This window comes from Zeus faber, assembly GCF_960531495.2.
Source record: "Zeus faber genome assembly, chromosome: 3".
Lineage (NCBI taxonomy): Eukaryota > Metazoa > Chordata > Actinopteri > Zeiformes > Zeidae > Zeus > Zeus faber.
In genome coordinates, this window is record NC_137190.1 from 7,409,992 (window position 1) to 7,427,236 (window position 17,245).

Below are 17,245 nucleotides of genomic sequence, written 5' to 3' on the forward strand. Positions count from 1 at the left end.
CTCTCATGCCACTGGACGCTTGTAAGAGTTTGACTTGCCGACATGTTAAACTACACATGGACTTGTCTTGTGATGGACTGTTGTGCGGTATTGTCTGAAATAACATTTATGTAATTTGATCTCAAATCTCAATGAGACTACCTAACTAAATCACTAACTAAATCTTATCTAAATAGTTAAGATTAGTGTGTAAGAAAAAAAGCTTGGCACTGCAGCGAGGGAGGATCGTCTGTTATTTAAGCCACAAAACAGCAGTAAATTGCAATCATAAACCAACTTGCACAATTCTGGTGTGCAACAGCCTCAGTCAGGCAGGCAAAGATATCAGCGGCAAAGCAAAGAGTCACTTGCAGAAAAAACACAGTCCAACCCAGGCTTGTTAGGGCTTGCGGGTCAGATAAGGAGGGCAGAGGCCAAGGGCTAACCGTGGAAGTACTCTAGGGGGTCCTGGCCAGAGATGAGCCAGTTTTGGAACAGGCGTAGGTGGTAAGAGCACTGCTGGAGGTGGTGGGCCAGCGCCCGGTCTAGACAGAGATGCCGGCCCAGGCTGAGGTCAAAGGAGAAGGGCCTCAACAACTGGGCCACATGGTGGTCCTCCAGGGGCTCTGAGGAAGAACAGGAAAAGCCAGGGAGGGCAGTGGAGGAGTAGGTAGAGTGTATGATATACAAATATAAATGATAGACTATGAGTGAAGAGGAAGGGGTGGACAGAGGAAGAGGCTAGGGGTGAAGACAAGAGAAACATTAGGCCATATAAGGTGAATGGAATAATAGACAGGGTGAAAGTAAGAGGGAAAAGAAAAAGGTGATTGAAGGATCTACGGGAGGGGAAGAGCAAGGTGTGTGTGTGGGTGTGGGGGCAATAGTTTGTGTTCTGTTCACCAACCACAGCACGTCACACTCAGGCAACACTTTACACCAAAAGCCATCAAACTCAAACAGCAACGTACAAACGCTTCCAACCGCACCGCAAACCCTATAGCAAGACACTGAAGACAAGAAAACATTGCTCCTCTGCGTTACCCACTTAAAGAACACACTTGGGTGTCCAGGGGGATTAATAAAGTGTTACCTTATCTTATCTTGAAATCAAAAAAGGAGAAACAGTGACACAACAATCATGTAGGTTCACGGAACACCGAGCTGTGATCCTAGTTTCGCCGTCAGTATGGTCTTCAAGGTCAGTCCAAAAATGCCAATTAAAAATATTAATTATGTCTCTGCCAACACAGTGAACAGTGTTTTCTGAGAAAACACACGCACACACAGTGGGGAAAACACAGACACACACAGACACACAGACACGCACACTGTGGAGGCTGTTCGTCATGCAGGTCTACCTGGCCACCACACCACCGTCGATTTAGACAAATCGATCTCAAATGACTCTCCCCCCCCCCCCCCCCCCCCCCCCCAAAGCCTGTAGTTGGAAGTTGTGCATAAAGACAAAACCTCATCACGGGCTGCGGTACCTGTCATAGCCCCCCATAGAGATCGAAAAACTGATATCGCAGATGTATCATCCTGTGTCCCTAAAGTGAAGGATAACATAAGTTCAGTGTGTTCTACAATGACATCATAGTGTTATTTAGCACGGTGAACTTAATGTAGAGTAACATGAGACTAGCTTGAATTAAATCAATACCCCAGCAGCTGAGACACGGCTTGTTAGGTTGGAAATAGGTTCTTATTACTCAAACTATATGATTGACCAGAGGTCACAATTTTCATTGTCTTTATGTAGGAAGCTGATAAACTGGTTAAAGGAGAATTCTGGCCATTTTTGACCTGGGCGTCATTTTGCTCTCCAACCATAGGAATAATTTCTGACCAAAATCCAATGAAATGCTTCGATATAATGTGTTGATTATCGGACTTTGTCAGGACTTGGTAACCTACAATGTAATGTGATGAGACATGTAGACACTGGACTACAAAATGAACACTCATGTCCTTTTGTCCAAATCTGTCACAGTCAAAATGAAGCAGATTTCAAGTCACAGAGGTAAAAATCTGTATAACTTGCTTCTTGTTACCAAGCAGAGTTCTTGAATGTACCATAATGCAGGCATGTCACTATCAGAAAAAAAAACCAAGTAAGGCAAAGAGCTGGCAAGCGTGCGTCAAAACTAATACAAGACAGTGTCGTGCAGTACATGTCGTTCAATAGCTTCAATTAAATTATTCATTATTGACAGACATGTACTGTAGCTTTGCAAAATTAATTTGAAAGACTTGCATTGAGTTGATGGATGATCTGGTGAGCATTTTGATGTACTGTAGTGCGTCGTTGACTACATTAGTATGATAGTCGGCATGCTATACTGAATCACGTAGTTGAGGAAACTGCCCCAAAATATCCTCCAACAAGTCTTCATTTACTACACCTACAACTTCATTACATTTAACATAGCACTGTCAGTTCTTACACTCAGACTATTTTCCTTGTCTTCCACACAAACGGTGTATGGTGATTGCGTTTCTTAAAAGCACTAGTTGCTGTACTAGTAATTGATGAGAATCAAACAGCAGAAAGCTCCTCATTCAGAACCAGAGAGCAGCCCAGCCACTCGTCAGTGACATGGATCCAGTACATCCATATAACAGCAGTAAGATGAGTCAGGCATGACCAGACGGGTGCTAAATTGTGATGAATTATGACAAATTATCCCAATTATTACCAGTTATTATAAAAGAGCAGAGATTTCGGAAAAGCTCTTTGTCGTAGTAGAAAACAATAGAAGAATATTGCGGGAAAACAGTTCCAAAGTAACATTCCAAGATACATACAACTGAGCAGTTCCTGAGCTGGGAATAAACCTGCAAGGATAGCAGCATTTCGCAAAGTATGAGTCCTTCAATTGCCACCACAAACATTTGAAAAAGGCAAAAACAGAAAATGTATGTGCTTTAAAGGGGACCTTTTATGCAAAACTCACTTTTTCAGTGCTTTTGCACATACTTGTGGTCTCTGATGGGCATAAAATACTAACACACAAACTGTGAAACAAGACAACCCAGTTCAGTTTTTTGTGAGCCGTCTATTTCAGAAAGTTAAATAAGCCGTTCAGATTTGAAGCCCCTTCCTACGTCAAGTGGAGCTTCGGTAGAATTAGAACCGCCCTCCATCTGAGTAACTCCACCCACGGCTGGAGCGCAACCGGACCCGCTGGCAATCAAAGTTAATAGCTAAGCATGGGAAGTGCTCTATTGTTGGCTTACAGACCAGCACAATTCTTAAAAAAGAAAGAGGAATTCATACCAACTTTCCGTGACAAAACTGCAGACGATGGAAAAGTAAGTATTTGCTGTGTGTTTTGTGTGTGTGTGTGTGTGTGTGTGTGTGTGTGTGTGTGTGTGTGTGTGTGTGTGTGTGTGTGTGTGTGTGTGTGTGTGTGTGTGTGTGTGTGTGTGTGTGTGTGTGTGTGTCCACGGTAGGTTGACTGCACTGTAGGCTGCGGTGCGCAATCCAATCCGTGTTTCTCCAGTCAAAACCATAGATGTATTTACTTTATTTTCCGACGTTTCTGTAATTGAATGAAACAAAAAAGCCTCGAGCCCCGCCGTATCCCACAGTGCAACAAGCTCCGCGCTGCTCTGGACACCGCGGTGAAGGTCGGAACTGACCTTTGAATGAGGCCTTGTAGATCTAATATGAGTGAAGATTCAGCAACTGGATTGCTTATTTCTCGGCCTCAAATTTGTTCAGAAACATATTTTACTGTACAATAGAATCCGGAGTAAAGCTGGGAGCAAACCATTGGCTACCACCCATTGGCTCACACAACCCGGAACTTGTGCTCAAACCCATTGGCTCACAGAACTAGGGGCCTGGCTGCTCATTGCCATTTAAAGCTACGCACTCAGAAACAGCCCGTCTTGAAACACCATGGTTTTCAGGCATGATACAATGGCTCGAATGGATAATCTCAGTGGTATTTTCAGCATAAAACTTAAAAGACATGTTTTGGGAACACCAGAGACCACATAATAACTTATTGAAAGGGAGCATAATAGGTCCACCTTGAAGCTTGTGATGTAAACACATTTTTCCTTGTTTATGTTTCAAGCAGGACTGACATTCATATTCGTGCAATGAAAAATAAAGAAGAGGCATGATCTCTTCATGAGGGGAAAAGCTACCAGATTAATACAGTACCAGCACATGACGGACATACAAACACAGTTCATGGGACGAACAATCCCTTAACCCTTTCTCTGTTCGGAAAGGCTGGTCCAACTTTGAATGCCAATCATATCCCCACAATATCTGAATTTGCAGGCGTTGGTCTGAGCTTCAGCCGGCCTTACTGGAGGAGCTGTGCTCCAACAAAACAGGGGAAGGGTTAAACACTGAAGTGTGGTTGGTGGAATTGTCACAGATGGGATTCTCGTCACAACCTTAGCAAAGATGGTCACATGTACTGTATACATCTTTATGCATCATACATAGCCACACATCTCTATCTATCCACTGAGAATGACCTCAATCATTGGGGGTGATGGTGACAAGTTTACAACAAAATTTTATGCAGGATGTTACACAGGGTTCCCACCCATCACCATTGTCCTACATAGCGCCACGTCGTATGAGAAGTGCTCTACGAATAAAGGTTATTATCATTTTGTGTGCTGGGCAAAGCTGCACTTATTGTTGGTACCATTATGACATGATGGTAGAAAAGGATAATCATTAGAGTTGATCCACACACACACACACACACACACACACACACACACACACACACACACACACACACACACACACACACACACACACACACACACACACACACACACACACACACACACACACACACACACACACACACAGTGGGAACCCCGGTTACAAACAGAACGTGAGGTGGTGTTAGAAGAAGTGAGGTCCAAGCGTATGGTCAGACTCAATGAATACAAAAATTATAATAAAAGACTGAAAACCCACAGAGTTTTAAGGCCATGGTAGAAACCACGTGTAGCAAAACCCAAAGGTAAAAAAGAAGAATGTATTTCAGTCATGCAAGACAAAGGGAAGTGAGGAAGTGAAAAATATACTTTAAAAAGGCAAACGTACCATTAGTCGGATGCTTTGCAAACGACACAGAAAATCGTTTTACTGCCGGCATAGACAACAACTCTGAGGAAAAAAAAAAAAAAAAAAAAAAACAGAAAAAAAACAACAACAAAAAAAAAAAACTAATGTTACCATGAGCCAGAGTAACTGCTGGAAAACTGCAATATCCTATTTCTTTCCACTAATGTGAAAGAAAATGTGTGGACAGCACAAGTACAATAGAGTGCCTTAAAAAAAAAAGAGAATAAACAAAATGGAAGATGAGAAATACTAAGTGTAATTGAGGAGGTCGCCCTGAGTGACTCGCCAGTATGTGTGCGCTTCAAGTTCAAGTTCACGAGATTATTTGTCACATACATAGGCTGTACGGCAAAGAAAGGTCACATCCAGAGATGGTTCGAAGGATACACGCAGATGAAATATCATCTGAAGACAAAATGAAATGAAATGACTTAACATTTGGGGGGGATGAAGATAAAAGAAAGTGATACAAAGGGGGATTTCAAGATAGGCCTGATTTCCAGCTCCGAGCTACAGACAATGGGTGAGGTTGGCAGTTCAGCCTCTCTTTCAATTAGATGACAGACAACAAGGAGTCATTTTGGCCAGTGGCTGAGACCAGTTTTATACTGGAATGAAGAGGTTTAAGTTCCAACCATGACGCACACACAAAGGAAAAAAAAAAAATCAATAAAATAAAATAAATACAAAGAGTGAGGAACAACATCCTCACAGACAAGCATGCGCTGATGCACAATATATTTGGGATTTTTAACAATATCAAAATTCATCAAAAATGGGACTGTGGCACCAGAGCTTCACATTTGGATTCTTTGGTCTTGATTCATTTAAATACGAAATGTAACAAGATGGAGGATGGAAAACACTAAGACTGAAAGACATTGGACCACCAGGAGGGCGGCAGAGAGAAGACAAACTAGATGATACCACAGTGACACAGAGTGGACAGTATGACAAAATACATCATAACAGCCTGAGTTGCTCCTGGTTGGCTCAATATTTGTTATGGCCCTAGAATTTGTATGTTTAAATTCTTCAGAGTATGTGTGTGTTTGTGTGTGTGTATATATATATATATATATATATATATATATATATATATATATATATATATAATACACACACACACAGCAAACATGCATCTATATTGTAAATAAATACAATAAGTGGACTTGTTTTATACATTTTTCATTTATCAACAGTTTTTAATGTGAATTTCACTATCCAATTAACTATTTTCTAGTAACACACACACACACACACACACACACACACACACACACACACACACACACACACACACACACACACACACACACACACACACACACACACACACACACACACACACACACACACACACACACACACACACACACACTAATTTCATTATTTTTAAATAACAAAGTATGCACCTGTAGTAATTGCATTAATTTGTCTTCATACATACTCCTGGCCTGGATAACAGCCCCCCCCCCAAAAAAAATAAACAACGACAAAAAAAATTGACCGATGTGGACACAAAAACTGAATGTAAAATGGATTGTGATCTAAAATTTGGACTGTAATCAATTTAGGTCAAACACCGGCGAAGGGATATAAAGGCAGTAAAGATTATCTGCTGCTCTTCACAGACTACAGACGGAACATGTGCCTAAAGATAAATAAATAAATAAAGACGCAAAGAAAAAAATCCAGCAACCATACATACCGTCTTTGTAGGACAGACTGCCAGAAGAGAATTTTTTGCGGTGTGTGCGTGCGTAGTCCTGCAGGTTGGGGGCGCTAGACGAACCCCCCAGGACAGTGGTACTGAAGAGCCCGGCACACTGAGAGCCTGCAGGGGAGGGGGGGCGGGGTCGGGGAAGGGTAGGGTGGAGTGGAGCATGCAGCATTTAAACAAAGAGCCATCTTAGCTTAAACCTCAGGAAGGGGGAGTGAAAGAAATACATGAGAATAACAACAGATTGAAAGAAAAAGAGACAGACAGGGACAGAGAGAGAGAGAGAGACATGGACCTTGAAAAATACCATGTGACTCATTCCAATGTCACTCTCAATCTCCAGGACCCCTTTTCTAGGAGCACGTCTATGAGGCTTAACACCCACCTAAGTAGACGGGCAAAGGGATTACAAGGTTCCCACTCTGGAATGAGGAGGAACTCATAATGTTAATGAGCACGGCGCTGCCCCAAGGCTAATACGTCGGCAGAAACCCAATCTAAAAACGACGGCACCGACAGATTTCTGCAGTAATTAGAGCGGTGCATGTTCAGACTGGGTTGCGGCTGTGTAATGAGAGAAGAACTCCGCAAATTAATTTGTATGGAATCGCCCACAGGCAAACACGTATAAACACACACGGAAAGCAGCGTCACTGACAAATATCTATGATGAAAACAGTGCATGTTTAAACTTAGGCTTACGTCCCTCCTTAACCTCTTGATCAAATAAAGTACATTAACGTACAATTTAGTTAAGACCTTACATATACAATATATAAGCAAACTCTATGAAGAACACCAGGTATTGAAATATTAAAACAATAACTGCAGTTGTAATTAAAATTTGAAGTAGCTTAAACAAGCTTCCACACAGAAAAATTCAACAGTTTTATTAAATGTTTTTAGTTAAAGGCAAAAACTTCAGAATAAACCGCAGTGAGGGCGCAGTCTCATGTAAGCCAGGCCTCAAAACCCTAACTAGAGCCTTCTTCAAAACACACAATTTTCGCATGAATCTCACCTCTTCAAAAATAATCAAGAATTTATAATTACTGTGATTATGTAAGTGTCGGTGATTCCTGATTGAAACAAGTTATCCCAGGTATGAAAGACCTCGTCGCACGCGCACACGCACACGCACACACACACACACACACACACACACACACACACACACACACACACACACACACACACACACACTACCTAGTCCGCTCTGCTTCATTTCAGGGGAGTGACGTGAGCAGGAAGGGAAGAGGCGATAGCTCCCCGCCTTAGAGGACGACGTCTCCGACAGGACCTGCAGACAGCAATTTCCAAAACAAAATGAAACTGCCATTATTTCCTGCCATTAATCCTTCATGGTAGTTCATGGTCTGCTATTGTTTATGTAAATATTAATCTGGCCCCAACAGGTTTTTAATTTTATTGACCTAGTTTTCAATCAAATTCTTTCTTTTCTCGAAAGTTTGCCTTCTTCTGATCGACTGATTTGCCGGGAAAGGTGGACCCCACACCAACAATGCATACAGCATATAGGAGGATCACATGAATAGTGCAAATAAATTATAAAATGCTATTATAAAAATATGGGATAGATATCAAAGACTGGACTTATTTTTGACGATAGAATCCTAAGAAAAAAAGTCCAGAATGACCAGGCTCACCTCCATGGAGCCAGTCTTGCGGTTGCGTATGAGTGGCGACTTCCTGTGCATGCCCATTGGCTCGGATAGCGGCACGGCGCGGTCCGTCTCATCACGTAGCAGGTCCTCGAGGCTACCGGGGTCGGTGTGTTTCTGCCCGTCGCAAAAAGATAAAAGGAAAACAACCTGTTAATCTACGAACAGGCCTACCGTGTAAACCAGAATACTTGCGACCATTAAACCGCTACCTCTGCGGAGGCGGGCCTGAAGCCGAAACCCGTCGGCGCATTCTCCTCTTCCTCGACCCCCTTGACCCCCGGGCTGAAGTGGAGCTCCACGTGGAAGCGCTCCTCTGACGAGATGTCCTTCAGGTGGAGCGTTTGTGAGGCGCACAGAATGACAATGAAAAGGTTGTGCGTTTTATATTTAAATTAAAAATGTAAATATTTATTTGAATTTATTATATATAAATGTATTTTTTTGTGAATCTTTATTTAACCAGGGTAGCGTCATTGAGAGTGGATCTATACGGAGAATTTTGGACGATAACAATATCAAATTCAGCTACCGCATGGATGAAATAATAAAATAAACAATAATAATTTAAAAAAAAACTATTAAATATACATTTCTGGCTAAAAGTTTAAAAAGGATCTGGATCTGGTCTATTTAACTGACTATTTGGTAGTTTATGTGATGTTTATTTATTTGTTATTAGAAGAAAGTTTTGAAAAAATTTGGAGAAAAAAAGAAAATAAATAAATAAATATAAATATATATAAAAATAATAAATTATTTCAAAATCGTTAGTTAAGTTTGCCGGCTAACAAACTCCAATTTGGCTTCACGTTAATGTAAAAATGACAATACGTTTTCTGTCATAACAGCAACATCTCCATCTGTGCACAAATCCTCTTCTCTACTTCACCCACCAAAACTAAAACAATGACAGCGAATGACATGGTGAAGTTGAAAACAAATACCTTGTTGCTGTCCTCGTACAGCATGATCACTATCTGAGTCATGTAGTTAAGCTCAGAGACAGCGCTGAGGTAGTCCATGGCTCGCTTCCACTGCTGGTCCTTCTCCTCCTGTCGAAACACAAGTACACACATGCACGCGCACGGTTCAACGTTCGTTGCTGCGTCAGCGGCGACGCTCGTGGCGAGCGAACGGCTGCTTACATCCAGCAGGCCGCCGTAGCGGAAGATGCTGAGGAGGGAATGCACGTGGCTCTCGCTGGTGAAATACAAGCGCGTTCTGACGTGACGTCCGGGAGACATCACCCCCCGCGAGTACCTGGAAACAACACGCAAATCAATTTCAGTCGTGTTAATTTTATTCATTTTTACTTTCTTCTTAAATAACCATGGAAACCCGTTGCCGTGCTCAGCCCTACAGACTCACAGGGGATGCAGCTTGTTGACGGACTCGTCCTCATGGGTTCTCTGGAGGTCAATCTGGATCTTCCTGACCAGCGGGAGGCAGTAGGCATAAGCTATGTCCAGCTTCTCCACTGAGTTGATCCCATACTCCTGACCATGAGAGAATCAGAAAGCGAGAGATTTGCAAAAAGTGTTTGAATAATAATTGTTGTTTTCACATATTTTGACAACGTTCTTTGGGCTAAATGGATTCAAAAAGAAGTGATAAGATTTCTGATATATATTTAAGAAAATACAGCACACATGCACAGCTAATATTAGAGAAACTAATAGGCTCTATAAATATTAGAAAATCAATAGCTCTAAAAAGTTATATTCTAAACAAAAGGAGAATTGTTCTGTCGAAATTCTATTAGTCTTTAATCATAAACTGAAGCAACGTTTTTTGTGGCCATTCCCATTCCATTGTATGCCTTTTGTGGGTTACATTTATTTTTTTATTTTTTTCGATGAATATGTAATAATTTAACATTAACATAAATTAACATGCTTTGCTAAAGTGTAACACAACAAAGAAACACCAAAATGTCACTTTGCTGTAACTACCACAATTAGTAATAACCACTCTAATATGTAACAGGGCATGATTATACAGCAAGTCATTACAATACATAATAAATGACACATTTCATTACATTTTGACAGGTTATTACAAACTGTGCCGTTATTACATGAATATGTCGTTATAAACCCCATCCGGACCACAGGAATTATCACTCAGGACAAAAATGTCCCTCTTCCGTCACCTGGGGGATGATGATGTCGGCCAGAGCCCGGGAGAGGCGGAACAGCTCCAGCGTGTCCTCCAGGCCCAGCGAGGCATTGTGGATCACGTCGTACTTGACACAGTCGTAGACATCGGGGATCTTGCTGATGTCGTAGCGACCGCTCTTCATCCGGAAGTCCCGCTCCAGCTTGGACCAGCGCTGCAGCATCAGCTCCAGGGACTCACTGTGGTACAGCTGCAGGTCTGAGGCAGAGAGAGAGAGAGAGAGAGAGAGAGAGAGAGAGAGAGAGAGAGAGAGAGAGAGAGAGAGAGAGAGAGAGAGAGAGAGAGAGAGAGAGAGAGAGAGAGAGAGAGAGAGAGAGAGAGAGAGAGAGAGAGAGAGAGAGAGAGAGAGAGAGAGAGAGAGAGAGAGAGAGAGAGAGAGAGAGAGAGAGAGAGAGAGAGAGATGTTTACCTCAACGGCCATTTCCTTGAACGTCGGGTAATGTCGCGGGTAGGTCAGTTCCCCATCTACCGGCAGACTTGGGGTCCTCCATTCTCTTGCGGATCTGGGACGTCAGACTCTGTATGAGGGTGTAGACCTGGTCGCAGGTGGTCACAGGGTTTTCAACTATCTTCATTGAATTCACCAGAGACGCGCTGCTGGTTGGAGCCAGCTAACACACACACACACACACACACACACACACACACACACACACACACACACACACACACACACACACACACACACACACACACACACACACACACACACACACACACACACACACACACACACACACACACACACAGAGAGAGAGAGAGCGAAAGCGAGAGCGAGAGCGAGAGCGAGAGCGAAGAGCGAGAGAAAGAGAGAGAGAGAGCTGAATGAATTTCAGATTTCAAATAACAGGGCACACGACAGATAAACACTAGATACTTTTAAAGACACCTGCAGGCTGATAAACTGGTGTTGACAGACGGCAAAACACAAGATCCGCACGGTTCCAATTTCTTTTTTCCGATTGTTTTTTTTTTTTTGTGCCGTTTGGTTTTTTTTTTTTTATTTGATTACATTGGGTCTGATAACGAGGCAAGACTTGGTGGTCTGTCACCTTGTCGTAGTGCTCCACCGTGAACTCCTCGTCTTTCTGCATGATGTCGTGCAGACGGGCCTTGACACGGTGCTGGCAGCCGCTCAGTGGGTCACTGTCGCTGTCCAGCAGCCCGTTCATGTTGGCGCTCTTCACCATCTGCACCAAGATGGGAGTCAGCTCGCCCTCGAGCGCCAGCAGACCCTAGCAGGCAAACACACACATTACCATCAAATGCTGCGAGAGGAAGATGATTAAGAGTAGGCATTGACACTTCAGAATAATGGATGACGTTCCTGACTGCCTGGCAAAGGGTGGGAAACGCATGGACTTTAACATTCAATATGACAAGGATGTATCTACAAGGACAACTGCAATAAATATTCTGACTTTGGGAGTATTGCAATCACACAGAGATTTCTTCTGATCACACACACACACACACACACACACACACACACACACACACACACACACACACACACACACACACACACACACACACACACACACACACACACACACACACACACACACACACACACACACACACACACAAGTGAAATGTATACTGTAAAAGTTCCACTTTTTGTAATTGTACGAGGATGAATGTCTGTGATCATATTCTGCCACCCCAGCTGGCTACCTTGGCAAAAGCTGCAGCCGTCATCTGTACCCTGCCCTCGTCAGATGCATAGATTTTGAGGTCATGTCTGTAGGTGCTGTGTAACCGTAGCAACCCACAGCCAGGGAATCCAGCGTAGTCACCTAGTAGGAAGAAAAAAAGAAAAAGACAAACAGTGTTAGGGACGGCAGAAACATGCCACTTGTTGCCAAGGCAACCTAGATCAGCGCCGTCTTGAAGAGTTAACTGCTCAGCGAGGGTTTGTTGACGTAGGAAAATCATAGGAACAGAGGAGGAAGTGTTTGTTTGAGCCTGTACCTGCGTTGAAAGATACATCCATTCCAGCCACGTTTGGAATAGCAGAACATCTTTCGAAACTGCACATTATAGGAAATGTGCATTTTAGAGTCTGAAGACTACGCTGGCAAAAATATATGACTGATTATTATATGAAATAGAACAAAACAATTCTGAGGATACAATATATCAGAATGATTACAGAGCACTATAATGGCCTTTTTGGCCCAGGGTTCTTTAACCCTCCCCCCTCTCTCTCTCTCCTTCAGCTATGCACTAAGTACCTATTCCTGCCTATTATTTTGACCTTATATGGATCAGTAACTTCTGCCAGTCCTCTGTGTGGTGGCACAATAACCAAGGCGTACCGAGCAGGGAGCCAATACAAGAGTGTGGCTGTATTCACACAGTAGTAAGGGACAACTTATCTGTTATACTGTGTTTGGCTATGTGTATTTTCTGTTATATTAAGTTTATGTGTGTGTGTGTGTGTGTGTTTTAGCTGGCCCCGACCAGCAGTGCGTCTCTGGTGAATTCAATGAAGATAGTTGAAAACCCTGTGACCACCTGCGACCAGGTCTACACCCTCATACAGAGTCTGACGTCTGAGATCCGCAAGAGAATGGAGGACCCCAAACCTTTTTGTTTTGATCAGCTATATGATTACAAACTTACTTCATATAGACAGTGGCATTGACTTGGATGTACACTTAGTGGATTATGAGGTAGTCCTGATGGTTAACACAAAAATGCTCCTCTACCTAGCGACGACTCACATGGGTGCAACTGAACATCTAAGGCGCACACACACACACACACACACACACACACACACACACACACACACACACACACACACACACACACACACACACACACACACACACACACACACACACACACACACACACACACACACGATGAAGAGCTTTAATTGTTGTATGACCGAACATACAAATGCTCAAGATATGGGAGACAAAATGTGTAATTAGCTTTGTTTGTTTATTCAGAGTTTATTATTTGTCTAGGCTGCACACGTCACTGCTGTAAACATCACTTCCAGTTTTACCATCACTTCTGGTAATTGACACAGGGGTGTGGTTAAACATTTATTTTACAGGTTCACCTTCGTGGTTAGTTTTTGGAACAGAGAGAGTTAGCAGGGCCCCGATATTTTCTCTTGACCATCATTACTTGATTTAATTATTTCAGTATAACTATCGCTGGTGAGTCTTTCTTTTTGCTTAATAAACAGTATAAAACTCGGATGGACATCAGCGTGGACTTGTTTGAATGCGTCACAGTTCAGAGCCGACTCTTCTTTTTTCCCCCCATTGATAGTATTTGCTGCACAAGACATGGAATCTAAAGCAACTTTGACAATGGTAAGAATGCTGCTGCCAGACATGGAGGTTCCAGCATCTCAGAAACAGCTGCTGGCATTAGCCTCACTGGAAACCCTTTGTCTGTAGTACCATTCTTTGCATTATAACCAAACACCCAGTGAGCGCCAGTTCTGTGGCTGAGCACTTGTTGATAACGGGAGGTCAGAAGAACTGTGGCCGGACGTGTTCACGTGATCAGGCCTCAAATGATCAAACAGCAGCTGTTCACAACAGCGGTGTGCAGAAGGGCATCTCTGAAAACACAGCCCATTGAACCTTGAGGTGAATGGGCTACAGCAGAAGACCGCCCTGGGTACTACTCCTGTCTGCTGAAAAGACCAGGAGTAGAACCAGGGAGAAGGGAGCATTTAGCACTTGTTCACCAAAACTGGGTCACTGGAAAAATGTTTTCCAATTTAAAGCATCTGGATTTTGGCTCTGAACCTGCTGATTTTTTGGTGAAGAATTTGGCCTGAACAGCATGAGTCCATGGATCCGTCCTGCCTTCTAATAACAGTACAGTGCAAGTTGTTGTCACAGCCTTTGTGGACGGTCCCTTTCAAAAAGAGATGTCCACAGATGTTCAGATGTCTTCTGATTGTCCAACAGGACAATAAAGGCATGGGATAAATCACAAAAGCTAGTTCCAGGAAAGCAATAATGACTTCAGTTTGGTGAGGAGGCATGCACAGCTCCAAAGATCTCAACCCAACTTTTGAGGTGATGTTGGGAAGGTTTACACCATGAATGTGTGGCTAAAATATCCGCAGGAATGGTGTGATTTACCCAAAACATTGTTGAATGCACGACTGCTCCTTGATTATGGTTGAGCGATATATCAATACAATATCGATATTGTTAATTCGATATTGGAAATGATTGTTTCTCAAAATGTATTGTGTGTAAATATTTTATGGAAACACCAAAACTCATCCTCAAAATATAGCCAAATGAACAATATGAAGGTACTAAATATACTGTATATTGTGATATTTGATTTTGTCAGTCCTTCATATTGATATAATGCTCTGCGTTTCCGTCATGTCATCCACCCCTTGGAGGTGTACCTAGTCAAGCACCAAGTGCAATTCAGCAGGTGGAATTGGATGCAACAATCATGACATTACCAGCAAGACGACAAGCATGGTTAAGGTTTTAGAAAACAAAATTGAATGATTAAAGAAGTCGATCACAATATCACATTACAACAAATGGTGAGTAATGAACCGCAGACAGATTGGTCAACTTTAAAAACGTGTCTACATGTTTTCCGTCATATACGGCTATAATTGGGGGGTGTGTGTGTGTGTGTGTGTGTGTGTGTGTGTGTGTGTGTGTGTGTGTGTGACCTTGTCCACCAGGGTACATGCAGCGGAAAGCCCGTCCCAGCTCCTCAGCTTGCACTCTGCCGGCAGGAGTCAACTCTCCACCCCATTTTAGCACCAGCAGCAGAGAGGGACCTTCCTTACGCGTGTCTGACGTGTCAAGAATTCACCGGGAGAAAGACACAGAGGTTGTTTCAAAAGCTATCAATCCATTTACAGTCAATAAACCGGGCAGAGAGATATACTGCCTCAGTGTCTTTGTACCTTCTTCCTCGCTGGAGGCTTTGGGCTGCCCATGGGGCAGGTAGGTTAGCTGCACTTTCCTGTTGATCCCAGAGAAGTGTCCATACCTTTGAAAGACAAATGATATGAACAGTGATTTATAAAACTTTTTGCCTTTTTCTCGGTTAATGAATACAAACTGAATGAAGTCCAAATGAAATTACTATGTGTTCACAGTACTGAGGTATTGACTCCAAGGATTAAATTCAGGGTGTAGCTCTTTTTTTATGCACTAGCCACTGGGTCTGGTGGACTTTAACTTCTAGAGGCCACTCACTATTTTACCAGCCACATTTTAATAATCCATATTAAAGGCTAAATATGATACAAATTAAACATAGAAGGTGTAGTAGGGTCGACAGTGGGAGCAATACATTGTTTGAGTCGACTGCTCCAACAGTCACGCAACTTGCCCGTCTCATTATGTCGCCACTTCTCATTGAAATATTGTTTCTTTTTAAGGACCCGATGTCGTCTCCTTATGTGGCAGCGACACACCAGGAGTCATACAATCACAAAATAAAGTCAATGATGCGATAACAAATGCTACTCTTGCGTAGCCAGACCTCTGTGTCAAACTATCGGCTACACAAGATAAACAAAAAACAGAAGTTTGTGTTGGAAGAATGTGCAACTTTTTACCCCTTTTTCTTTTACATACACAACATAAGTCATCTCAATTTCAATCTGTATAATGAAAATAAAATAAAAGACAGGATCAAAATATGTACAGTATTATCATCCTTATTGTCATTCCTTCAACAGATACAATACTTTTTACTAATGCTTAGTAAATCCTGAGGCTTCCAATATACTATTGTTTCATCCTTGGTTTTTAGTAATAGTTTGACATTTCAAAACTCTGCGATAATGATTCCGGTGACTCTTTACTCACATTTCCAGAACAGTCTTTAGCTGTTCCAGTTTTGACACTTTTTCCTCTATCTCGCAGTCATCATGTTGTCCTAGCTCTGCCAACAGCTGCCTGGTGATGTCCAGCACCTCCTGGAAGGCAACACGGACCGGGCAAGAGACAGCTGATTCACACGACGACATGGGAATATTAAATTATGTTAGCTTTTAAAATTACTTGGGAAGTCGCCTCGCTCGTCCTGCACATGTACCTGTAGCTGTTTTGGCTTCTTCAGCTTCAGTTTCCCTGTTCTGTAACCTCCGTACTTTTCAAATAGGTCAAAGAACCTGTGTGAGAGGGGAATGGCAGAGTCAAAACCCTCTGGGTCTGTGAGAGCGTGTGATGAGAACAATGATGAAAGGAGGAAGAAGAAGAGAAGAAGAACCTACATTGGGTTGCGAACTTCCATCTTCATCTTCTGTTTGGGTGTTCTGTCCCCGTGGCGGATTATTGCAATGACACAGCGAAGCTCCATCCTAAGAGGGCAAGAACAAGTCTATGTTTAATTTTTTTTTTATAATAATTAAGGGCAACTATTTCATCTGATGTGACGGGACAAAAGAAATGTAAAGTAGGATTTTAATAATAAAATACGTGGTTTAGTGACAGATAATTTGAAATTGTCTATTAAGTAGTATTTAACAGCTTATTTAAAGCTTCACCGAACTGGTGTGTCTGTCTTTGATAATAATATATATTATATCAT

General features: G+C 42.4%; 1 protein-coding gene across 12 annotated transcripts in view; it reads right to left on the reverse strand.

Annotated features, from left to right (window-relative positions):
* Positions 1-17,245, reverse strand: part of ppip5k1a (diphosphoinositol pentakisphosphate kinase 1a) — a 28,677-nt gene that overhangs the window by 3,374 nt on the left and 8,058 nt on the right. For 3 of the 12 annotated variants that reach the window (XM_079997470.1, XM_079997468.1, XM_079997463.1), the window contains 18 exons: positions 16,929-17,015; positions 16,751-16,826; positions 16,522-16,631; positions 15,609-15,694; positions 15,369-15,494; positions 12,359-12,480; positions 11,734-11,916; positions 11,151-11,292; positions 10,656-10,879; positions 9,872-9,999; positions 9,649-9,763; positions 9,448-9,555; positions 8,713-8,829; positions 8,486-8,617; positions 8,025-8,118; positions 6,807-6,932; positions 5,075-5,137; positions 426-605 (listed from right to left, as the gene is read on the reverse strand). In XM_079997470.1, the coding sequence (XP_079853596.1) occupies positions 426-605; positions 5,075-5,137; positions 6,807-6,932; positions 8,025-8,118; positions 8,486-8,617; positions 8,713-8,829; positions 9,448-9,555; positions 9,649-9,763; positions 9,872-9,999; positions 10,656-10,879; positions 11,151-11,292; positions 11,734-11,916; positions 12,359-12,480; positions 15,369-15,494; positions 15,609-15,694; positions 16,522-16,631; positions 16,751-16,826; positions 16,929-17,015 (2,219 nt within the window). The other 9 variants (XM_079997465.1, XM_079997472.1, XM_079997466.1 and 6 more) reach the window with 9 other exon arrangements.